This window comes from Gymnoscopelus microlampas (assembly GCF_963454915.1).
Source record: "Gymnoscopelus microlampas genome assembly, chromosome: 16".
Classification (NCBI taxonomy): Eukaryota; Metazoa; Chordata; class Actinopteri; order Myctophiformes; family Myctophidae; genus Gymnoscopelus; species Gymnoscopelus microlampas.
In genome coordinates, this window is record NC_139953.1 from 1,325,001 (window position 1) to 1,350,789 (window position 25,789).

Genomic DNA, 25,789 nt, shown 5'->3' on the forward strand with positions numbered 1-25,789 from the left:
ACTCAGGCTTTTGTGAACCCCGCAGACAGTTTTTAAGTTGCTTGATTCAGTATTTAGATATTTGATATTAATTGTATCAGACACTCCCCATTCCTATACAAAGCCATTATAACTTCAAACTACATTTTTAACATGCTAGATTCATCAAAAACACCCGTCCTTGTTTCTGGTGACTCATCCTGCCCTTCTAATACGTTAGGAGGCTATGTGTTTTCGATTACTTTTTTAATTAAAAAAAAAAAAATTTAATCGTATTTAACCCCCAAAAAATATAAAAAAATCACACCCAGTGTGAAGTGGGCGGTGTGTGGTCATCACAACATGACTCACTTTAAAAAAAGTATAAATGACTTTTTTTAAAGTCCATACTGCTATTCATAGGGCTGCACATGTGTCATGTGTTTCGCTAGCCAATCACAGTCCTGAATTTGCAAAGTCAGCCATTCACATTACAGTTAGTGGTGATGACACTAGCTGTAATGTGATTGGCTGACTTTGCAAAAGTATCGATTTGCATTAACAATGGAAGGGTTAGGGGGTATACAAATCTTGTGTGTCCAAAACTCACTTATAGGGGGCGGCTACACCGCCCCAAAAATACATGAAAAAAATAATTGAAAAAACACGGTCTCCTCACATAGCAGGACAATATTAGTCACCAGAACCAAGGACGGGTGTTTCCGATGAATCCAACATGGTTAAAACGGAGTTAAAGTTACAATGGGGTTGTATAGATGGGGGGCCTGTCTGATAAAATTAATATCAAATATCTAAATACTGAATCAAGCAACTTAAAAACTGCCTGGGGTGCTCCCAAATGCCTGAGTCGACGATACCATTTTTAAAAAGTGAAATATCCCTTTAAGTTAATTTAATTAAAATGATACTGTTACGCTGAAGTTACACTGATGTTTAACAACACACACACTATACCTGCTCATCCAGTTCAATATGTCCACCTGAAGAGAACACACACACACACACACACACACACACACACACACACACACACACACACACACACACACACACACACACACACACACACACACACACACACAGTGTGTGAAACAGTATTAATTTTGACAACTAAAGCTATGATGAGAAATGTTCGTTGACTATTTTTCACTGATAAAAACTAGAACTATGACTAAATAAATTGACATTTTTTAACAAATAAAAACTACACTAAAATGTTATGGAGGGACTAGTGGAGAAGAGATCCAGTAGAACTAAGAAGTCATGTTATGCTTTTTTTTTTAGCGGTGCCAACCGCTCTACACTTGACTCTGTCCATATGAGCGTCCGTATGTTATGTCTAATGTCCGTATGTTATGTCCGTATGTTATGTCCGTATGAGCACGGGATGAGCTTGGCAAAGAAGCAACACATACAAACACACGCACACACACACACACACACACACACTTGGAGATTGTCTATGCCATCTCTCCTCTCATTGGCCACACGTTTGACTCTGTCCGTATGAGCGTCCGTATGTTATGTCCGCGATGAGCACGGGATGAGCACGGCAAAGAAGCAACACATACAAACACACGCACACACACACACACACACACACACACACACACACTTGGAGATTGCCTATGCCATCTCTCCTCTCGGAGATTGCCTATGCCATCTCTCCTCTCATTGGCCACACGCTTGACTCTGTCCGTATGAGCGTCCGTATGTTATATCCGGGATGAGCACGGGATTTTAAACAGCTATAACTCCAGTTCGCAGCATGCTACGGAGTACAAATTTTGTACATGCACTACAACCACCAATACGGACGAACTGAAATTAATTAAGCCCCGCCCCCTCTGTCTTCCTATTGGCTGGGCTTCACACAGCCCTATGCCCAGTTTGCAGCATGCAACCAAGTCCAAATTTGGTATGTGGCCTTACACCACCAATAGGGACGAACTGTAATTACTTAAGCCCCGCCCCCTCTGTCTGCCCATTGGCAGGCCTATAACCAGCCATTATTCCAGTTTGCAGCACCCTACCAAGTACAAATTTGGCAAGTGGACTCAGACCCCCATAAGGGACGCACTGTAAGCCCCGCCCCAAAGGCACCGCTTCCTTCACACAGGGTGTGATTTTTTTTTTAATTGTGATCCTGCGATTTTTGTAACTCATTTTTTTTTCACCCCGTGCCAATTTCCTAAGTGATCCTGGGCGCTACACCAGCGCTACACCAGTCCCCCACAGCCTAGGGAGGCCAGGGCCGAGCTCATGCCTCCTTCAATGCATGAGAGCCAACTGACCTTCTTGTCACCTGACAGGAGGGAGTTTCCCCGGTAGGACGTAGCGCGTGGAAGGAACACGTTATTCCAACCAGTTCCCTTCCCTTCCCTTGCCGCGAGGCGGCATAGCGACCAGGATTACTACATGTTTTTTGTGAGGGTATTAACTACCCTAGGAGACACGGGGAGAACATGCAAATTCCACACAGAGTAGGCCAGAGTAGGTGTCTCTCCACATCGCTCTCCCTGTTTCCTGTCTATCTCCTGTACTATCAATAAAGGCATACAAGCCGAAAAATCTGCCTCCTGGTGGCGCTATAATAGGTAAATGTTAAAAGTGTGGCATTTGTTCCTCAACGTAATGCGAATCTGCGTGCAAAGTTTCACCGCAATCGGATGCTGCATTCATGATTAGCGGCATTTTGTTCAAAACGGAGCACTCCTGCAAACTTTTGAAGCCAATCTTAGCCAATCAGGATGGAATATGAAAAATCTGAATGACAAGTTTTGTTTAATGACTATAGAGATACTGTGTACCGATTTGCGTGAAGTTTGGACAAAATCTGTAGGAGTACTGTCAAAAAATGTGTTTTGCAAAAAACGGCTCCCTGGTGGCGCTATAAAAGGCCCATGTGAAAGATTTGGGGCAGAGGTTCTGCTCTGGCATCCAGGGAGTGTGTGTGCACAGTTTTGCTTTGATCAAGCCAACGGTGCCGGAGATTAGCTGTTCACAGACAGACACACGGACGGACAGGCAGGGTGCAAAACATAGTATTCCCACGCCTACGGCCTGGCGGAGACAATGACTACATCAGATAACAGGAGTACTGACTTTAATAATAATAAATAAATAATCATAATAATAATACATTATAATAATAATAATAATAATAAAAACAGACCTGGTGGAACCCAGACATTGGGGAAGATTCGGAGTCCAGCCGACCTCCTCGTCAACAACACTCTCCGATTGGCTGACTGGAGGAGGACGGCCACGCCCACGTCCACGCCCCGCTCCTGCACGTCCAATGGGATGCCGGCTGCCTCGGCGACTGACAGGTGCTTGAAGGGACAGAAGGAGGCCCTCTGGGCGGGACAAAGGGCCAGCCGGCCAATCAAAACTCCAGAAAACTAATTTAAAGGAGGAGTTCACCCAAAAAATGACTTATTTTCTATCAATTGCACACCCTATGAAGCCTTGAATTCATGGATTTATTTTAGTTTTTGTGGCATTCCTAAGCCAATAATTTGATGACCGGGTGTGTATCCGGTATGAGACACAAATAATCTACTTTGTGTCTCCTACCGGATACATTAGCCGGTAGGAGACGGGAATCAAATTATTGGCTTAGGAATGCCACAAAAACAAAAATAAAGCCATGGATTCAAGGCTTCATGGGGTGTGCAATTGATAGAAATATAAGTCATTTTTTGGGTGAACTACTCCTTTAATCTATTTTGTTAAAGAAGCACCTCACCCATTTTCTCACAGGTACAGACCTGTAAGGGTCTATTTGGTTGCATTTGTACACTCTCAGAGTTACAGACCTTGTAAGGGTTCATTTGGAACCCCCTCAAGTAACCCAGAGGATCGATCCTTGTTAGAAACAGGGTTCCCACACATTTTTAACAATGAATTTTCTAAACTTTTACATAACTTTTCCAAAGTATTTTACCCCATTTCCAGGACTATAGAAATCATACAGTGCAATAATGAGACTCTTAAACCAGTGTGCCATCAATGCCCCAAGACAGACTCGAGCGAAGTTGTCACGTGACAAAAAAGAGCAGATCTACAAGCTAACAACGTATCAAGTAGCACTGCATGTTACCACAATTTACCAATCTTTCACCTAATGTCAGACAAAAACAATGTATTTCGTCGCTGTCGGGCAGAAACCTCTCATCTCCGTGTTTTAACTTTGTGTTTTTTAGTAAATCATACAAGATTTTCCAAAACATTTGATTAATTCCAAACCTTTTCCAGGTCTGTAACCCTGTAGAAAGTACAAAGTTAATTTCCCCTCCGCTCCACAAGGAGACACCACAATGGTTCAGTGGTACCTGTGGTACCTCCCTCTCACTTCCCCCCACTACAAACAGGACTGGATTCCCATTCTCCCCATAGATATAGAAACCTAGATATCTCATTGGCCTCTGCAGTTCATTGGAGCGACCTGTATCGCGGCCGCCATTTTGGAGAAGGCAAGCTCCCTGACTACTGGCCAATCACAGCGTGTCTTTTCCGGGACTTGTTCAAATCTAGTTGTATAAAAATATCCCGTTATATTAGTATACAACTAGATTCTGCCAAGTCCCGGAAAAGACGCGCTGTGATTGGCCAGTAGTCAGGGAGCTTGCCTTCTCCAAAATGGCGCCCGAGATACATACGCCTCAGAGCCGGAGGAGGCGTCTACCTTTGTATGTCTATGATTCTCCCTTTGTCTCCAAACACATGCACAGCCGGCCTGTGTGTTTGCTGTGTGTTGCTGATGTTTGCCATGCGTCTGTTGAACTTGGTTTAAAGGGACTACACCATGAATTTGAACTTTTTCTTCTTTTTTGTGGGTTTTTGGTCTCCCCTACCTCTCTTCTATCCCCAAAAATACCCCAGTTTGAACACTCAGGCTTTCACAGCATATCTGGGGTTTTCTGTAAATTGGTCTCAAAACAGGCCAAACTGATTATGTATTTATTTATTTATTTTTACTTTTTCCACACAGAACCAGGAGATAACATGCATACAAACTGGCTCAATAGCGCCCCGTGCCAAACAGGACAATGTGGTATTTCAGGTGAAAGTGCTTTATAAGCCAGAGAGAAGTTAGTTGGAATGAGTATGAGGCTTGATTTAGGCTCAAACCTTTTGAAAAACGTTTGAGGGACATAAACAATATGATATTAAATATTATTATTATTTTTTTAAATTCATGGTGTAGATCCTTTAATGTAAGTTCCAGTGTTTTACTTTCAGTTATGTGGATTATGTTTAAGAATAAATATGATTTGAAATGAAATGAATTTGATTTGAATGTATATTTTGATTTATTTAATAGTATGCAGTTAATAAATACTTGGCTAATTATTATTTGAATGATATGCAATACTTTAATGTATGGTATGATTTAAAGGCCATATTTATGTTATGGCAAGATATTATAACTAGTTTATTTGTCTTTTTATTAGATTATTATTGGATTAGAACCATGGCAATCATCATGAAAACCAATGTCATCACTATTCCTCATAATCCGCCAAAATAAACTGGATCATTGTTTCCTGGTGGTTTGTGGCTCCAGTTTGAACTTTAAATCCTTACAGTCCCTGGACCTCACTTTGAGAACCAATACAAATTGCAATACTGTATGTATAATTGCATTTGTGTTGATCAAAACATATTTTAAAAAATAGGTCGATTTTAAGGGTAGGCCTACTGTTAAGTAACGGGACCGTTACATCGGTAACTTTGCCGATTTTGCACCCAAATCCTATTGTAATGGGGAGGCATGCGTTAATCCGACAGACCTTTTCTCCGACTATGTGGCATCCGCGTGCGGTTAGGGTTAGGGTGCGGGTTTGGTTCGGGTTTACTGTTTAATGTCGGAGCACTGCGCTGTCGGAGGAATGCGCTGTCGGACTAACGTATTGCACCCTTGTAATGCAGTTGAGGAAATAATAAACATGTTGGAGTGTGTTTCACGATGTTTTAATATTTTGAACATGATTTCGGCGACTGACATCATGGTATAGAATTTCAGTTCTTCCTAGCCTGGTTCCATACCATAGACCCCGCCCACTCTCTGAGTGGACTGCCTCTTGGTCTGGTGTCGTAAATGTGAACCTAGGACTTTACCGGTACAAAATGTATTGTCCAATGAGAGTCGGAGGTAGGCGTGGGGATCCCTTAGGATTGTTTTAGGGAATTTCTAATCCCCTCCCCCTTGTAATCGCCGACACGTGGAGCCAATGTCAGACTGTAGCTCCACGCAGCTTCAGTCTGATAATCAGGCTTAGTTCTTCCTGGACTACAGCCCATGTTTCCTGTAGTTTAAGTCAGACCTCCTCCAGCTGATGTCAATCACCTAGTCAGACTGTACCAAGTGGCCATTGAAGAGGGAGGGGTGTGACTGCAGTTTTTTTTTGGGGGCTTTTGTTTTGAATGTCTTTAGTTCTTTATGCATCTGTTTTAACCTGTATTAGGTAAATAGTCATTGTGTCTGCAAATATCAATGTTGTTAGATGGTGTTTACATTATCTTCAAAGGTTATTGTAGGAGTGTCATGTTGCCCTTCACTGTGGAGGCGCTGCTAAACAAGGTAAATTACACCTTGGAGCAGTCTTAACAAGGTCTTACCTACAGCTTGTATATCTGCTATTTTTCGTATATCCGCAAAAAATCTAAAATTACACTTTCCCAGTTTTAACCCATTTAAGACTTGGAACGCATCTGTGTCATTTTTTTAATTTGAGCTAAAAAGCATTATTTTACACTTTGGCTATTCAAAAATAGCAGATATACAAGCTCATAGCGCGGCACCGAGTGCCGTGCTATGAGCTTGTAGATCTGCTATTTTTGAAAAATCTTGAAAATGTAAGCAAATCTTTGAATATATATTGTTTTAAAGCGAACATTTTTAACTCAAATCTTTGCTTCTGGGGGTCCCTGTGGAACTTAAACAAATTAGTGTATCGGCACACCCCTAGTTAACATGCAGCAGAGGGACAGAGATAAGACCGTCACCTTCAGGGGGATGTGTCCGTCCGTCTGTCCGTCCGTCTGTCTGGCCGCAGAAAGGATGAAGCGATTGTCCTCCAGGGAACACGTGACCATCGCCTGGTCCTCTGCATTGTTACTGAAGTACCCTGTGATGCTCTGGAACCAGAACACATTCACCATTGATTGATTGAATACTTTCATTAACAGTTTGCAAAAAAAGGACAGAGATGCAGTTGGCTCTATTCACAGCAGCCACATTATCACTTCCTTCACAGGTGTTACCAATGATACTAATGAAGGCTCTGTTACATTTAGTGTAGCACAGTGGTTCTTAGACTTCTCATAACTCTGAGAGTGTACAAATGGAACCAAATGGACCCTTACGGATCCATTTGGTTCCATTTGTACACTCTCAGAGTTACACACCCATCAAGGGGCCATTTGGAACCCCCTCAGAGTGTTTCCAGTGAGCCAACATGCACTCTATCAGCGAATGGAACAGCGCCTTCATTAGTATCATTGACAACACCTGTGAATTTCTCCACAATATGGCTGCTGTGCATAGAGCATGTTATTAAATAATGCTAGAAGGACTATTAATACAAAAAACATACATTCACACAGGTCAGTGGTTCTCAAAGTGGGGTGGGGTCTAAACTAAACACACTGAAGCTAAAAACAATTCTTGTATGGAGGGGGGGGGGGATTATTGGGGGTCCTTAAAGGTTCACCCAAATAAAAGCTTTTTTTCCTATCGAATAGTCTCTGAGACCACGAAATATTTGTGTGATAGGAGCTTTTTATTAGCTTTAATAAAACGCTTTACATTAACCACTTCAAGTTCCTCCCCGTTCTGGCGGGAACATTGGGCCAAAATAGCAGATCTACAAGCTCACAACAAGCGTGTAGATCTGCTATTTTTTTTTAGAATTAGAATGTCCTCCTAATGCATGAGGGGCCGTGATTTTTCCATGACTTTTTTCATAAATGTTTTATATATTTTAATGTTTATTTTATTTGAAAGTGAAATATCCCTTTAACATGTATCCAACATATTCATAGAAAATATAATGTGTAAACAAACAAACAAACACTGATGATAGTTTAGTTGCTGTCAATCAAGTCTATGAAGCTGTCAATGAAAAAATGTAATCTGCAACACAATTCTATGCAATAGTGGGGGTCCCTGCTTAATCTCACTCTCATCTATACAATATGTAGTGGGGTCCCTGCTTCATCTCTCTCTCATCTATACAATATGTAGTGGGGGTCCCTGCTTCATCTCTCTCTCATCTATACAATATGTAGCGGGGGTCCCTGCTTCATCTCTCTCTCATCTATACAATATGTAGTGGGGGTCCCTGCTTCATCTCTCTCTCATCTATACCAGTGGTTCTCAAACTTTTTCATGTCAAGGACCCCCTAATTGACACTTATTAGATTTGTTTGACATGCATTTAGGCTACGGACCCCCATTTAATGGCATTTCTATCTCTGGGACCCAAATTCATATTGTAAAATCAATGTTAATTTAACTCTGAGAGTGTACAAATGGAACCAAATGGACCCGTCAGGGTCCATTTGGTTCCATTTGTACACTCTGAGTTACACACCCATAAGGGTCCGTTTGGTTCCTAACTATCCATCATTTAGCTGGGGACCCCCTGGAACTCCCTCAAGGACCCCTGGGGGTCCCCGGACCCCACTTTGAGAACCAATGATCTATACAATATGTAGTGGGGGTCCCTGCTTAAAACCCCTGGAACAAAACATATTTTCAGATGGGGGCTAGCCTGGACAAATACACATTCATTTGGGGGTCCTTGACATGGAAATGGTTGAGAACCACTGGTTTAAACAACATTAGGAACTTTTAGCAACTACACTTTAGAAACTAGCCTAGCCCTGAAACATGACTGTCATATCATGACAGCCTTGGCGCTATCTGTTCTTGTTTTTTTGACACAATTTCATTTACAACCAGTACATCTACATAAACGTTCACATTTCAAATATAAAGTGCTGACTCCACGGCCATGGATGTAACAAGTTAAAGCGCCCGGGTTAAAATACCCGTATCTTCCGTATTGTTCAATAAAAAGCATTTTAATCCGATTGCCAGACATTTTCTCCGATTTTTTCCATACGCTTTCGACTACGCGCCCCTATCGGTTGGCAGGTGTACTGCACGCCGATACATTATAACTCTATGAGAAAATGGCCACCGATCGGATTAAAAAGCTTTTTTATTGAACAATACGGAAGATACGGGTACTTAGACCCAGGAGGTTTAACTTGTAACATCCATGGCCGTGGGGTCAGCGCTTTATATTTGAAATGTGAACGTTTATGTAGATGTACGGGCTGTAAATGTAACATTTTAAAACACCAGGAACAAGTAGCGCCGTGACGCTTGTGAAAGACGAGCGTGTGATGTAACCCATGGCTAGAAACCAGCCCAAACAAGCCCAAAGTCACTTATAATAATAAGCAGACATGGCAACCCTGCTGAAGAGCTGGGTTTCTAGAGATGCGTGATTTAAGCTGACCTGCAAGAAGTGCGCGCGCCGCGGGGCCGCGCGGGGCTCCTTGGAGAGGACGTGCACGAGCACCTTCCTCACCGCGTCCATGTTTGTTTGCTTGTTATTGTTCCAACTTCCGGGTTCTGCTCGAGGTATATTAAAAGAAGGTGAAGACGTAAGCGTCATTTTCCACTATCACGCATTTCCAGCCGGCAGATTCGTCGCACTTTCGGGCGTTTCAGGCAGTGGTGGAAAAAGTACTCAAATTCTTTGCTTAAGTAAAAGTACCAATATTGCAATATAGAAATACTCTGTTAGTATTATTAAGTAAAATTCCAGAATTCAAACTGTACTTGCGTAAACGTACAGAAGTATTGGCATCAAAATGTACTTGCAGAACCCAAAGTAAAAGTGCAAAAATATTTGAAAATAGCCGATCTACAAGCTCACAATGCGTCGCATTGTGATGCAACGCGTTGTGAGCTTGTAGATCGGCTATTTTCAAATGGTATAAAATAGGGCTATAGAATGTATGTTTTATAATATAATAATTTATATCTGAAAAGTAACTAGTAACTAAAGTTTTCAAATAATTGTAGTGGAGTAAAAGTACAATATTTGCCTCTGAGATGTGGAGCTGAGGTAAGTATTGGAAATTGGAAATACTCAGGTAAAGTACAAATACCTCAACATTGTAGGCCTACTTAAGTACAGTACGTATCTTAAGTAAATGTACTTACTTGCCACCACTGGGTTCAGGTTGGATATTCACCCAGTTGGGATATTCGAACATTTTAGGGACCGTGTACAGTGGTGGAAAGTAACTAAGTACATTTACTTAAGTACTGTACTTAAGTACAATTTTGAGGTATTTGTACTTTACTTGAGTATTTCCAATTTCCAATACTTTTACTTCTACTCCACTACATCTCAGAGGCAAATATTGTACTTTTACTCCACTACAATTATTTGAAAACTTTAGTTACTAGTTACCTTTCAGATATAAATTATGATATAATGAAACATATATTAAACCACTTTAAACCTATTTTATACATAGGCTATTTGAAAATAGCTATTTTCAAATATCTAGTACTTTTACTTTTGGTACTTTAAGTACATTTTGATGCCAATACTTTTGTACTTTTACTCAAGTACATTTTTAATTCTGGACTTTTACTTGTAAGGGCGCGCTCCCACCGCACTTTTATTTTACCTCTGGGGCAGAATCTGCCAATGCTTTGTCAATGCAAATGCGTGGATTCTTGGAAAAAATCCGCAAGACCAGGAATCCACGCATTTGCATTGACAAAGCATTGGCAGATTCTGCCCCAGAGGTAAAATAAAAGTGCGGTGGGAGCGCGCCCTAAGGGCGCGCTCCCACCGCACTTTTATTTTACCTCTGGGGCAGAATCTGCCAATGCTTTGTCAATGCAAATGCGTGGATTCTTGGGAAAAATCCGCAAGACCAGGAATCCACGCATTTGCATTGACAAGCATTGGCAGATTCTGCCCCAGGGGTAAAATAAAGGTGCGGTGGGAGCGCTCTCACCAAAAGTTGGCTGGCCGCTGTTAAACGCAGGTTGTGCGCGGCCACAGTTTTTTGCAGCCAGCGGATTCTAAAAAAACGCTGTGACGCACCTGTCACTCACATTCAAGACCGTCCCCGTCCGCCTTCTGCCTTGACGTTGCCAGGCAACCACTCACGCACATCAGCATCTGTCTTTGCACTTTGCCTTGTCAGTTAAAAATAGTCTTCACTTTTGCACTTGGGGTTCGTACATCTACATACACATTCAGATTTAAAATATAAAGTACTTACCCCATGGCCACGGATGTTACAATCATGTACGGGCCCTCATAAGTATCCGTATCTTCCGTATTGTTCAATAAAAAGCATTTTAATCCAATCAGTGGTAATTTTCTCCATATGCTTTCAGCTGCGCGACCCTAGCGGTTGAGAGGTGTATTGCACTGTTGGTACATTATAACTCTATTGGAAAATGGCCACCAATCGGATTAAAATGCTTTTTATTGAACAATACGGAAGATACGGGTACTTCTGAGGGCCCGTACATGATTGTAAAATCCGTGGCCATGGGGTAAGCACTTTATATTTTAAATCTGAATGTGTATGTAGATGTAAGAACCGCAAGTGCAAAAGTGAAGACTATTTTTAACTGACAAGGCTATTAAATATATAGTTAGAGTAATATTATTACACTAAATATATAGATACTGTGTACCGATTTACGTGATTTTCTGACAAAATCAGCAATATAAAAAAAAAGGTTTTACAAAAGTCGGCATCCTGGTGGTGCTATAAAAGGCAGATGTAAAAAATGCAGGGCATAGGTTTTTCCTTGACCTCTAGGGGGTGTGCGTGCAAAATGTCACGCAGATTGGTGCAGTTATAGGTAAAATAGCAGATCTACAAGCTCACAATGTGTCATTAAACAACGCAATGTGCGCTTGAAGATAGGCTATTTTGACTATTTTAAAATGTTTTTAAATATTAAAAATAAAAACATATTGAAAATAGTTTTGGACAAGGTTTCAACCCGACAGCAAGGATATAATATCATGTAAGCTGTGGTAGGCTTTCAGCGTGACATAGATTCTTTATAAATCACTGTGATTTAATAGATAACAGATACATTATGCCAAAAGATAAATGTCTACCAACATGACAAACAAACAAATATGATGATATCCAGTGGTGTAAGTAACTAAGTACATTTACTCAAGTACTGTACTTGAGTACACTTTTGAGGAATGTTTACTTTACTGGGAGTATTTCCCATTTTCAATACTTTTACTTCTACTCCACTACATCTTCAGAGGCAAATATTGTACTTTTACTCCACAACAATTATTTGACAACTTTAGTTACTAGTTACTTTGCAGTTCAATTATTACATTATAAAACATACATTAACCACTTTAGCTCCGTTTTATACCTAGGCTATTTTCAAACATTTTAGTACTTTTACTTTTGGTACTTTAAGTATATTTTGATGCCAATGCTTTTGTACTTTAACTCAAGTAACACTTTGAATGCCTTTTGCTTGTAACAGAGTAGGGTACTTCTACATTGTGATATTGATACTTTTACTTAAGTCAAAAATGTCAGTATCCCTGATCTCTATAAATAGTCCAGAGAACAGAAGGAACACCATAAGTTTCACTCAAGCATAGGCTCTATGCACAGCAGCCATATTATCACTTCCTTCACAGGTGTTACCAATGATACTAATGAAGGCTCTGTTCCATTTAGTGTAGCACAGTGGTTTCCACGACCCCCATAAAATTGGTTCCATACAAATGGAACCAAATGGACCCGTTCCATTTGTACACTCTCAGAGTTACACACCTGTAAGGGGTCATTTGGAAGCCCATGAGGGTCCCTGGACCCCAACTTTAGACCCACTGGTGTAGCAGAGTGTTTCCAGTGAGCCAACATGCACAATATCAGCACCCTGACTCTGTTTGACCAGAATGGAACAGAGCCTTCATTAGTATCATTGGTAACACCTGTGAATGCAGGTGTTTTGTTTGCAGGAGTTTTGTCCCCTCAGCCATTGCGGCATTAAACCAACTGCCCCGTCCATAGGAGGGTTTTCCGTGTACAGTGGGGACCTCATGTCTTTGTCTTGTGATATGTTGTTTTTGTTGTCATGTTGTTATGTTGTTTTTGTTGTGAACAGACCTTGTGAAGACAATTTTCCCCTTGGGGACAATAAACATTATTATTATTATTAATGTCTTCACAATATGGCTGCAGGAATTAATATAGTCCACTAGGGGGCACTATCACACAGGAGAAACAGATCTGTGCTCTGAACACAACAGCAAATAGAAAGCAGGCTTTCTAAAGGTTACTACCAAGATAATCAATAGGCCTGAATCCTTTTAACTTTTTACATACTTTATCACATGTTCAGGTTATTGGGGAAACTGATCCAGGGACAAAAGATGATTCATTTATAAGTAAGTTTTAGTAAATTAAATGCAAATAAGTCTAATCAAATCTGACACCATTTTGTGAAAATCAATGAATGTACAGAACAGATCCTGTGAAAGAGGTTAAAACCTTTAAAAGACATGGTAAGAAAAGACAAATGATAATAATAATCAGTGGCGGAAACTAAGTTCATGTACAAGTACTGTACTTAAGTACAATTTTGTACTTTTCTTGAGTATTTCCAATTTCCAATACTTTTACTTCTACTCCACTACATCTCAGAGGCAAATATTGTATTTTTTACTCCACTACAATTATTTGAAAACTTTAGATACTAGTTACTTTGTAGATTTTGATTATTATTACAAAACACGCATTAACCACTTCAGCCCTATACACATTTCGTCCATTTGGAAATAGCCGATCTACAAGCTCACAATGCGTTGGATGCGACGCATTGTGAGCTTGCAGATCGGCTATTTTCAAAAGCTTTTTATACATTTGAAAACTTGTAATGGGATATTCTGCATAATGAGTACTTTTGGTACTTCAAGTACATTTTGAAGCCAATACTTTTATACTTTTACATTGCAGTATTGATACTTTTACTTAAGTAAAACATTTTAGTACTTTTTCCACCACTGAAAATAATAATGGAGGAAAAAAAACAAAAACATCAGTGATTCTGTGATCTGCTTGGTGAGTCTTCTTAGTACTCGATTGGTCAGGCTTGCAGAGGATGGAAGAAAGGGGGAGGAGCTCTAAAAGCGACCGTGTTCAAGAATATATCGCGATAGACTGGGATCAAGTTGCTTTGCAAGTTGCTTAGTCTCGCGTGGCCAGACTGTTGCCTCCCACAATTTACAAATGTTTCCAGCATACAGTCTGGGACTCGGAAGCTCTGATAATGTGTAAGGGGAAAGCGGATGCCCCTCCCCTACCCACGTCCGTTTCAGCATTGTGCAGTGGCGCAAAGGAGTCCGACTGGAATCAACGAATCTCATAAACATCGTTTATGTCTACTAGTGTCTTCTTTCACAGTTTTTTCGGCGTTAATTCCATGATGCCTTTCTCAGTTTTCTGTGATAAACAATCCTCGCACAAATAACATGAATCTACCGCTCCTATGACTATGCTTCCGCCTCGGTTCTGTTTCCACTAGGACTACAGGTCCGCGGGCACCGCGTCGTGATTGGTCGAATGTTTTTCCGGTCTGAACAACTTCCGTTACACAGCTTTCGGGAAGTGGAGTTCCAGACTCTATATAGCATTCAGAGATTGTGGAATAGTAGTCTGGTGACGCGAGACTACAAGTTGCTGATCAGGTCTGTGTCTGTACCGGATACGGAAACGTTTCTTGCATTTGTGTGAGCCTATGGTGTGAGCGTGCAAATGACCGGATACAGTAGGCGAGCTCTAGACCGGATCACACAGTTTGATTCACAATAGAAAGCAGGCTTCCCACAGGTTCTGCGGAAAGCCTGGTGAAGCGAGGCTACTATTGCGAACACTTCTCAGGTACAATATGACTTTATGCTCTTGAATGTGTAGCCCCTAGAGGGTAGTAGAGTACAGGGTGACGTCCTGAGTGAGACGCATATTTAAGAGGGTTCTGAACAGGCAGCTAACAGGTCGATAATCTGTGGGTCCTCACAACACTGCCGGTACGTGTTGTTGAGAGGGAGGTTTGAGTGCCGAGTACTGACCTGTTAACCGGTAAACCTGTTTGTTTGGTTCTGTTTTGTTTTGTATCCTCGCTTTTACTGTTGTATTTTGTATGGTCTACAATGAAATGTTTTTATATTGTCAGGTCTGTTCCACTGCACTGTTGTTGTGCCTACTGCCATTGTTTGGGGTGTGGCTGCTTAGGTACATATGGGCATTTAAACGGAAGAAATGTGAGTATATGTATGTGCAAAGGTGAACAAGGGGTTATATATGTGTGGTAGTTTGTGTAACACTGTTTAAACTTTCATGTATGTCATTGCTCGACAGATACAGGTGAAGACGGGGCCTGTACTGTGTGTATAACCTGTTGAGAGAGGTTGAGGAGGTTTTCCCTGTGTGACACCACTGTGCATACACTTAAGAGCTATATGGTAAGGTATTCCTTTTATTGGTTTGCCTATTGTAATATTATATTTTGTGGAGGGCATTAGTGCATTTTATTATATTGTGTTGATGTGATCTGATATCATGCCATGTGCATTTTATATACTGACCAATGTGCTTTTGTCATTATTGTAGATCCACCTTATGGACAAGCGGCACTTGTTGGACCGCTGTTCCTTTTCCCTTTGATTTATGTTTGATTTACTTTACTTTTTGTACCAGTCTTTTCCCTTTTTATATTTGCTCTCAACACTTTTAACCATTTCTATATAGGCAAATAAATGAAAGAACCATTTTGTAATCTTTTCTATAATAAAATACTTGCTATTTTTATAACCTACACTTTGGTCTGCCTTACATTTATTTAGCGGGGTAACAAATGGTTGAACACAATACATTGTTATGTTGTTTTGTTTGTGTTTTGATTAACATTCGGACTGAATATTGAGTGGTTTAGAACTAGTGCCATGTTAGCCGCAAGCTACTTAGAAGCTATGAATGCTAAGATAGCATTCATAGCATCTTTCGTTTGATTGATTGATTGAATACTTTATTTAGAAAGACATGGAAACAGTTCATGGAAGTACAATTCGGGTAGGGCGGGTAGGTTAAGACTTTGACAGGGGCCAGTTTGGAATTGCAGCCTCGAAGGTGATTCTTTAGGGCAGTTTTGAAAGTGAGTAGGGTTTTACACTCCTTTACTCCTTTGGGGGTAACCGCCTTCCATTCCGACATCTCACTACCCGACTAGTGGCTTCCGCGTGCGGTTAGGGTTAGGTATAGGGTTCGTTAACATCGGAAAGGCGACATGTCGGAAAGGCGACATGTAACCTCCTTTGGGTAGGGCATTCCACATTTTTGTTGTATAGCATGAGAAAGAGTTCATTCCCTTTGTGCCAAATCTGGGTTGAATATGATCAGTGGAGCTGCCTCTGGTGTTATGATCGTGGACTTCATTTACGTTTTGGAAGTATTTTGACAAATACAGGGGGATCCCAATGTTGTGTCGAATCTTGTAGGCCCGTAGCAAGTTGCTGTACTCTGTCCTCAACCCTGAGCCATCCAACCCTAGCAAAGTGAGCAGGGGTTAGATGGGTTGTATGATTGAGGCCAAGAAGTAGCCTTACCAGTTTGTTTATGTCTGGAACCTTGTTTTTAAGGCCTTAGTGGTGTTGATAAAGTACTAAAAGTAAAAGTACTCATTGTGCAGAATGTCCCATTTCACAATTTCAAAATGTATAAAAATCTTTTGAAAATAGCCGATCTACAAGCTCACAATGCGTCGCTTCACGACGCATTGTGAGCAGATCGAGCCATTTTCAAATGGACGAAATGTATATAGGGCTGAAGTGGTTAATGTATGTTTTGTAATAATAATCTAATTATTCAAAGTAACTATTAACTAAAGCTGTCAAATAATTGTAGTGGAGTAAAAGTACAATATTTGCCTCTGAGATTTTTTTTTGATTCATTGAAATTTTTATTAGGCAAAAGAATGTAAAACAACACAGTTACATTTATAATGCTTTTGTCTAAAAGGTCCGGGCTTGTTTCTGTTGGGGTCCTTGAATTAATTTCATAGACATATATAGTAGCAACCAAACAGTTCAAAAATCAACATAAGAATACAGAGGAAAAAATATATACCATTATGTACAAAAAAGGCATGAGAATATACTATAATAAACTTTCTGCGATTCTGCCAATAATCATGTTCTTTGAGAGACACATACAAGGTTTTTTTCGGGTCAAACAAAGGAATCACGTGACGTTGATCCCCTTCCCCTATTCGTCACAATAATTTGAACCACTTTAACCTTGTATACTTTGGCTATTCAAACATAGCAGATATACAAGCTCATAGCGCTATGAGCTTGTAGATCTTCTATTTTTCAAAAATCGTGGAAATGTGTGAACATTTCTATATGTGTGAAATTTCTAAACACGAACATTTGTAACTCAAATCTTTGACAAAACCCCCTTCCTCCACCCCCTTTACTTACTGTACTTACTGTACTTATGTCATAGTAAAAATGGCCCTTTACTCGGCGTCTGCCGCCCGAGACGTTGAAGAAAGGGGGCGTCGCTTGAAGTCGACCCCCTCCGGGAGGGGAGTGGGGTACTGTGGGGGTACTCTTGTGTATACGGGACACGTCTTTTAGTTCACAAATAAGGAACACAGTGGCCCTCATTTATCAACGCGGTGCAGATCAAATAATGGGCGTACGGCGAGATCACCGCAACTTTCGGCATTTAGCAATATATCCTGACGTTGGCTTCATCCTACCGTACGCTGAGATCTCACGTCTGGTAGAGAGTGAGACCAGTTGTTGAAGTTGGCTGCGCCCGTCAGCAACTGTTCAGACCTGCGGAGCAGCTTTGTCTGACTGTCTGACAGACATCTGGACACATAATCCACTCCAAAAAGTATATCTGCACTAATAAATAATCCCTGTGAAAATATAACATTTTATAAAGTAATTTAAACAAACTGCTTTAACAGTCATTCAGATAGATTGCAGATCTGGCTGCATTGAAAAAATCGGGAGTTTAGACCGGCGCAACGGCGCTGCTGTTATATTTTCATGGTCACCGGGAGATCAGACATTTAACCCACGGTCCAACACACACCAGCCTTCATCCATTAATGTTCTCTCCAGGCTATCTCTCATTAATGCGGCACAGGACGGGACTCGCCCGTCCGACGGTCTCACTGGGAAATGGGAATAGCCTGCATGACTGTAACTCGAACAAGCACTGCTCGGTATGGGTTAAATAAATGAATATACAAACGTATTCTATTCATGGCAATGTGATTGGTATCATAATATGTCATTCATGTAGGCTACTAAAGCCTGCCTACGTGACAAAGATTGTACCGCTACGCTACGGATGAAAGACAAAAAAAAGTAAAGTAAAAAAGTAAAAGTACTCATTGTGCAGAATGTCCCATTTCACAATTTCAAAATGTATAAAAATCTTTTGAAAATAGCCGATCTACAAGCTCACAATGCGTCGCTTCACGACGCATTGTGAGCAGATCGAGCCATTTTCAAATGGACGAAATGTATATAGGGCTGAAGTGGTTAATGTATGTTTTGTAATAATAATCTAATTATTCAAAGTAACTATGAACTAAAGCTGTCAAATAATTGTAGTGGAGTAAAAGTACAATATTTGCCTCTGAGATGTTTTTTTTGATTGATTGAAATTTTTATTAGGCAAAAGAATGTAAAACAACACAGTTACATTTATAATGCTTTTGTCTAAAAGGTCCGGCCAAAAAAGTCCTTGCGGGCTTGTTTCTGTTGGGGTCCTTGAATTAATTTCATAGACATATATAGTAGCAACCAAACAGTTCAAAAATCAACATAAGAATACAGAGGAAAAAATACATACCATTATGTACAAAAAAGGCATGCGAAAATAAAAAAATATATACAAAAAAAGCATTATAAAATAAAAAGTATGTACAAAAAAAAGGGGAGGGGGGGGGGGTCGTCTGTCTACAGGGAAACTGGTACTAGCTCCTCTTTAGGCCTCCAGAAAGATGAGTTTTTAGGGCTGTTTTGAATGAGCCCAGCGAACTGCATTTTTTGAGGGATGGGGTTAGACTATTCCATTCCTTGGTGGCTGTGCTATAGATGTATGTAGTGGAGTAGAAGTAAAAAGTACTGCAAATTGGAAATACAGTAAAGTAAAAATACCTCAAAAGTGTACCTAAGTGTAGTACTTGAGTAAATGTACTTAGTTACTTTACACCACTGCGTCATACCGCAACGTATGGTGAAGTATAGTAGTGTAGGTAATAGCATTAACCACCGATCTTGTGAAAATTTCAAACAGGACCGCCATACTAAACTTTCTGCGATTCTGCCAATAATCATGTTCTTTGAGAGACACATACAAGGTTTTTTTCGGGTCAAACAAAGGAATCACGTGACGTTGATCCCCTTCCCCTATTCGTCACAATAATTTGAACCACTTTAACCTTGTATACTTTGGCTATTCAAACATAGCAGATATACAAGCTCATAGCGCTATGAGCTTGTAGATCTTCTATTTTTCAAAAATCGTGGAAATGTGTGAACATTTCTATATGTGTGAAATTTCTAAACACGAACATTTGTAACTCAAATCTTTGACAAAACCCCCTTCCTCCACCCCCTTTACTTACTGTACTTACTGTACTTATGTCATAGTAAAAATGGCCCTTTACTCGGCGTCTGCCGCCCGAGACGTTGAAGAAAGGGGGCGTCGCTTGAAGTCGACCCCCTCCGGGAGGGGAGTGGGGTACTGTGGGGGTACTCTTGTGTATACGGGACACGTCTTTTAGTTCACAAATAAGGAACACAGTGGCCCTCATTTATCAACGCGGTGCAGATCAAATAATGGGCGTACGGTGAGATCACCGCAACTTTCGGCATTTAGCAATATATCCTGACGTTGGCTTCATCCTACTGTACGCTGAGATCTCACGTCTGGTAGAGAGTGAGACCAGTTGTTGACGTTGGCTGCGCCCGTCAGCAACTGTTCAGACCTGCGGAGCAGCTTTGTCTGACTGTCTGACAGACATCTGGACACATAATCCACTCCAAAAAGTATATCTGCACTAATAAATAATCCCTGTGAAAATATAACATTTTATAAAGTAATTTAAACAAACTGCTTTAACAGTCATTCAGATAGATTGCAGATCTGGCTGCATTGAAAAAATCGGGAGTTTAGACCGGCGCAACGGCGCTGCTGTTATATTTTCATGGTCACCGGGAGATCAGACATTTAACCCACGGTCCAACACACACCTAGCCTGGTAAACCCTCCCTCCGGAAATCTCATTTCCATTTGATTTCAGGAAGGAGTCTGGCCTGAACCGCCTTTCTGCAATATTCGCTGTCGGCTGGAGTTGGGCGGGAGTAATACCGTTGACTGACAACCCCTTCAACCAATGATCGTTTTTCCCCTTCAGCCAATCAGCAGTTCATTTTGACGAGCTCCAGACTATGTGACGCAACGGGACTTTTGGGACGGCCATGCCGAAAATAGGTTGCCTTATTGGGATACATGCGTGTCACTCCCCGCCCCTGCCGGTTCTCTAAATTTATATTTTTAAATAGGCTCTGTCATGATTAATTGACCACATATATGAAGTTAACAACTAAATTCTATCCAAACGATATGTTAATAGTAAATTCCGTGCCTCAAAAAAGAAGTTTGAGACCGTTTTAAGAACGAAACTAAGAAGTGACGGCACTCGGACAACAACAATGGCTGCCGTTCGTCTTTTGTCGGCGGCTCTCAGGCTGCACTCGGCTTCATTCAGGCTCACTCGAACTCGCCACCTGATTGGCCAACTGTCGCTGTCAATCACAGAACGATGTGCGACGACGCTGATAGGCTCGTCAGTTCGGCGTATAGAGCGATTATTGCAGAAAGGCGGTTCAGGCCAGACTCCTTCCTGAAATCAAACGGAAATGAGATTTCCGGAGGGAGGGTTTACCAGGCTAACACACACCAGCCTTCATCCATTAATGTTCTCTCCAGGCTATCTCTCATTAATGCGGCACAGGACGGGACTCGCCCGTCCGACGGTCTCACTGGGAAATGGGAATAGCCTGCATGACTGTAACTCGAACAAGCACTGCTCGGTATGGGTTAAATAAATGAATATACAAACGTATTCTATTCATGGCAATGTGATTGGTATCATAATATGTCATTCATGTAGGCTACTAAAGCCTGCCTACGTGACAAAGATTGTACCGCTACGCTACGGATGAAAGACACAGTTGATGGCAAAAAATATATATTTATTTTTTTGAACCCAAGATATCATCATCTGAAGATTTGCAGCTCCATCCACTCCTTGTTTAACTTATAACTTAAAAAGGCTGTATCTCGCTTCCTAAGCACTTTTTTTTTTACTTTGAAAAAATAAAAATCATAATGGCCAGAACTAGATAATAAAAATTTGGGCACTCAATGAGTTAAGGGAATAGTTCACCCAATCAATTACTTTATTTCTATCATTTTCTCACCCCATGATGTGTTGAATACGATTATTAGTTTATAATTGAGGCCAAGATTACTCCAAAACAACTTCCAATTGTGAAAATGTTCACCTATAATGACATGACCAAAGTAGAGACACACCAAGTTGAAAGTGGTTCATTGTGAATATATATTTGTTCCTCTTCAATGTTCACCTGTGTAACTACATTTCTTTTAATTATGATATAGCTAAATGGAATAATCACATGTTTTTGTGTGTGTGTGTGTGTGTGTGTGTGTGTGTGTGTGTGTGTGTGTGTGTGTGCGTGTGCGTGTGCGTGTGCGTGTGCGTGCGTGCGTGTGCGTGTGCGTGCGTGCGTGTACGCTGTATAAAGCCGATGTCTACCAGTGATATATCGAAATCCAACGCCTCAGCAGCCCTGAGTCAAGACCTGAGCTCTGCTGCTAGCATGCCTCCCATCTTCACCCTTGAGGATAACAACTGCACTGACACTGAAACAGACTGTGAGTAACACACACGCACACACATGCACACACACACTTGCTTTCTCAGGCCCCGTAAGGTTTAATCCAGACTTTGACAAGAAGAGCAGAGTACATTCAAGTCTGGACTCAAGTCATGGATGGCAATTTTTTTTTACTTTACTGGAGTATTTCCAATTTTCAGTACTTTTACTTCTACTCTACTACATCTCAGAGGCAAATATTGTACTTTTACTCCACTACAATTATTTGAAAACTTTAGTTACTTGTTACTTTGTAGATTTTGATTATTATTACAAAACATACATTAACCACTTCAGGCCTATATACATTTCGGCCATTTGAAAAAAGCCGATCTACATTGTGAGCTTGTAGATCTGCTACAAGCTCAAAATGAGCTTGTAGCAGATCTACAAGATTTGAAAACTTGTGAAATGGGACGTTCTGCATAATGAGTACTTTCTACTTTTGGTACTTCAAGTACCTTTTGATACCAATACTTGTGTACTTTTACTTGTAACAGAGTATTTTTACATTGCAGTATTTTAAGTAAAACATTTGAGTACTTTTTCCACTGCCAAATGGATTGCCCGTCTCAGATTGACCTATAGTATGTTAGCATGTATGTATATATATATATATATATATATATATATATATATATATATATATATATATATATATATATATATATATATATATATATATATATATACATACAGTATATATATATATATATTTTTTTTCTTTCTTTTGTGTGTGTCATGAACTGAATCACATCATGACAAAAGTGGGTCTTTTTTTTTGTTATATATTTGCTCCCGTTTTACGATTATTAAGGTCATTTCCGGGTTGCGCGGCCCAATTATTAGTTACGTTAATGTTCGGGCTGTGCGGCTGCAGAGTTCATGGGCCAGTGCAACCTAGGTGGTGGCCCATGCTTTAACAGTGAACTAATAAGTTTAGGTTCAATGTGAAAATAGATTGATTTGTTCTCTGCTGATGTTACCACCTCTCTCCTCCTTGTAGATCTCACAATACTTCCTGTGTGGAAAGAGGAGGTTTCACCTGAACAGCAGGAGAGGAGTCCCAGTCTGGTCCAGGTGAAACTAGAACCTCCACAGATTAAAGAGGAACAGGAGGAGGAGATACTTCAAAGACCAGAGGAGGCTGGTGGGTCAACATTGACATTACTAGCAGTGAAAAGTGAAGATGATGATGAAAACAGAGAGACAGAGCCTGTAGCCAGCACCTCAACTAAACACATGAAAACACAAGCTGATGTAGAGGACTGTGGAACATCACAACCAACTAGTGATGACCAGCTCCTCTCTTCACACTGTTCTGAATCAGACACTGAGGACAGTGATGAGTGGGAGGCCAGTGATGATCAGTCTGTTTTAGACACACTGAAACCATACAAGACAAATGTGGAAGGACAAAGGTTGTCTTTGAGCAAGAAGTCTAAACAAACACCAGCCAACACAAGTGAACTTCCTAAAGCACACATGAGGAGTCATACGGGGGGAAAACCCTTTACTTGTTCAGTTTGTAGTAAAAGCTTTAACCAAATTTTCAATCTGAATAAACACATAAGGAGTCATACGGGGGGAAAACCCTTTACTTGTTCAGTTTGTAGTAAAAGCTTTAATCAAAATTTCAATCTGAAAATACACATGAGGAGACATACAGGTGAAAAGCCCTCTGCATGTTCGGTTTGTAGCAAACGTTTTAACACAAGTCAATATGTTAAGATACACATGAGGAGTCATACGGGGGAAAAGCCCTTTACTTGTTCAGTGTGTAGCAAAAGCTTTGAGAGACAGCGAGATTTTCTTTCTTTATTTACACGTGCGTAATAAACGAAAATGTTGAGATTTCATCCGCCCAGATCTTTCTGAATTTTACTTGAATTATTATAATTTTAATGTTTATATGATCCGTAAATGTTATATTTTCATGTGGGTATCAGGCATGAATTTATTTTAATTTATTTTATTATTTTATTTCATTTATTTACATGCGCGCAATTACACACGCATCTAACTATTGGACTCAGCTCTTTGCTCTTATAAGCTAGCTCTATAGCTCTTATCGGTCATAAGTCATATTCAGATGATGTCCTCATAGAAAGCGATATATACAAATGCAAAGTGTAAATTAATCTCTTATATATTTGCTTTACGAGCAGGGGTTCTCTCCGATGGCTTGGAGGGTCTCGGTGCGGCTGCAGAGTTCACCTTGAAATGTGTCATTACAATTTTACTGTAGCCTAATCCACAAAAGTGTGACTGACTGTTAATTCCTTGTGTCAATACATTGTGTTTTTATCACCGGTGGCAGTATTATTATTATTATTATTATTATTATTGTTAATAGACCTTGCAACATATATGTTAGAGCAACTTAAGTGCTTGCAGAACTTAATAATATAAGCACACTTATTCTCCAGGCAGACAGACAGAAACAGTCTGTCTGTCTGTCTGTCTGTCTGTCTGTCTGTCTGTCTAGAAGTAAAAGTATAGAAACATGGAAATAATAATAATAAAGTATATTATTGCAATAGGTCGATAACAACAACAACAATAATAATAATAATAATAATAATAATAATAATAATAATAATAATAATCCTTGAATAGCATCAATCTATTCTCCACCATAATAAAGAATATGATGATATTATATACATAATAATTTAATTCCAACATGAACTCTAACGCAGATAGATAGATAGATAGATAGATAGATAGATAGATAGATAGATAGATAGATAGATAGATAGATAGATGAGTGGGCATTAGGGACATGCGGGCACTTGGAAGAGTGGGCACTTAGGGGTGGAGAAGAGTGGGCACTAGGGAAATCTGGGCACCACTCACAGGCAGTGCACATATATACCCACTCTTCCTGATGCCCAGATGTCCCTAGTGCCCACCTCCGATTAAAAGTCAGCAGAGATGTCATTTCGATGGTTCAATGAGTAGCGACGCCTATAGCTCTCAAGTCTCAACCCAACTTTCCAAGTTCGAATTCTATAGGTAGATTGTTTTTCTGTTTTCCTATTCCGTAATATTGCTATTAATTAATCATGCTGCAATGAAAAGAAGAGAATCACGAAGGCCTATATCTGCCCGTCCGTCCGTCCGTCCGTCCGACCGACCGACCGACCGACCGACCGACCGACAGACAGACAGACAGACAGACAGACAGACAGACAGACAGACAGACAGACAGACAGACAGATATAGATCTGTCTGTCTTCTTATTGACGTAACCATGGTAAATATAATTAGCTTGCATAATGTTAATAGCCTAATATAATAATATAGCCTATCATAATTATGTTTGGTTATAACCGTGTAGCCTACAGTATAATATATTTATATTATCTATCTATCTATCTATCTATCTATCTATCTATCTATCTATCGCGCTGCAGAGCTTGTTGATCGGCTGGCTGTCTGTCTGACCCAAGCCTAATTTATGCACGTAACATAATATACCGACCGACAGACAGACAGACAGACAGACAGACAGACAGACTGTTTCTGTCTGTCTGCCTGGAGAATAAGTGTGCTTATATTATTAAGTTCTGCAAGCACTTAAGTTGCTCTAACATATATGTTGCAAGGTCTATTAACAATAATAATAATAATAATAATAATAATACTGCCACCGGTGATAAAAACACAATGTATTGACACAAGGAATTAACAGTCAGTCA

General features: G+C 40.3%; 1 protein-coding gene across 4 annotated transcripts in view; it reads right to left on the reverse strand.

Annotated features, from left to right (window-relative positions):
- nudt17 (nudix (nucleoside diphosphate linked moiety X)-type motif 17) overlaps positions 1–9,614 on the reverse strand; it is an 18,196-nt gene extending 8,582 nt beyond the window's left edge. For all 4 annotated transcript variants that reach the window (XM_084082810.1, XM_084082811.1, XM_084082809.1 and 1 more), the window contains exons 1-4: positions 9,519–9,614; positions 6,994–7,125; positions 3,155–3,338; positions 934–959 (exon numbers count right to left, since the gene is read on the reverse strand). In XM_084082810.1, the coding sequence (XP_083938936.1) occupies positions 934–959; positions 3,155–3,338; positions 6,994–7,125; positions 9,519–9,599 (423 nt within the window). In that variant the 5' untranslated portion in view covers positions 9,600–9,614. The remainder of the gene's footprint in view (positions 1–933; positions 960–3,154; positions 3,339–6,993; positions 7,126–9,518) is intronic.
- Positions 9,615–25,789: the final 16,175 nt, after the last annotated feature.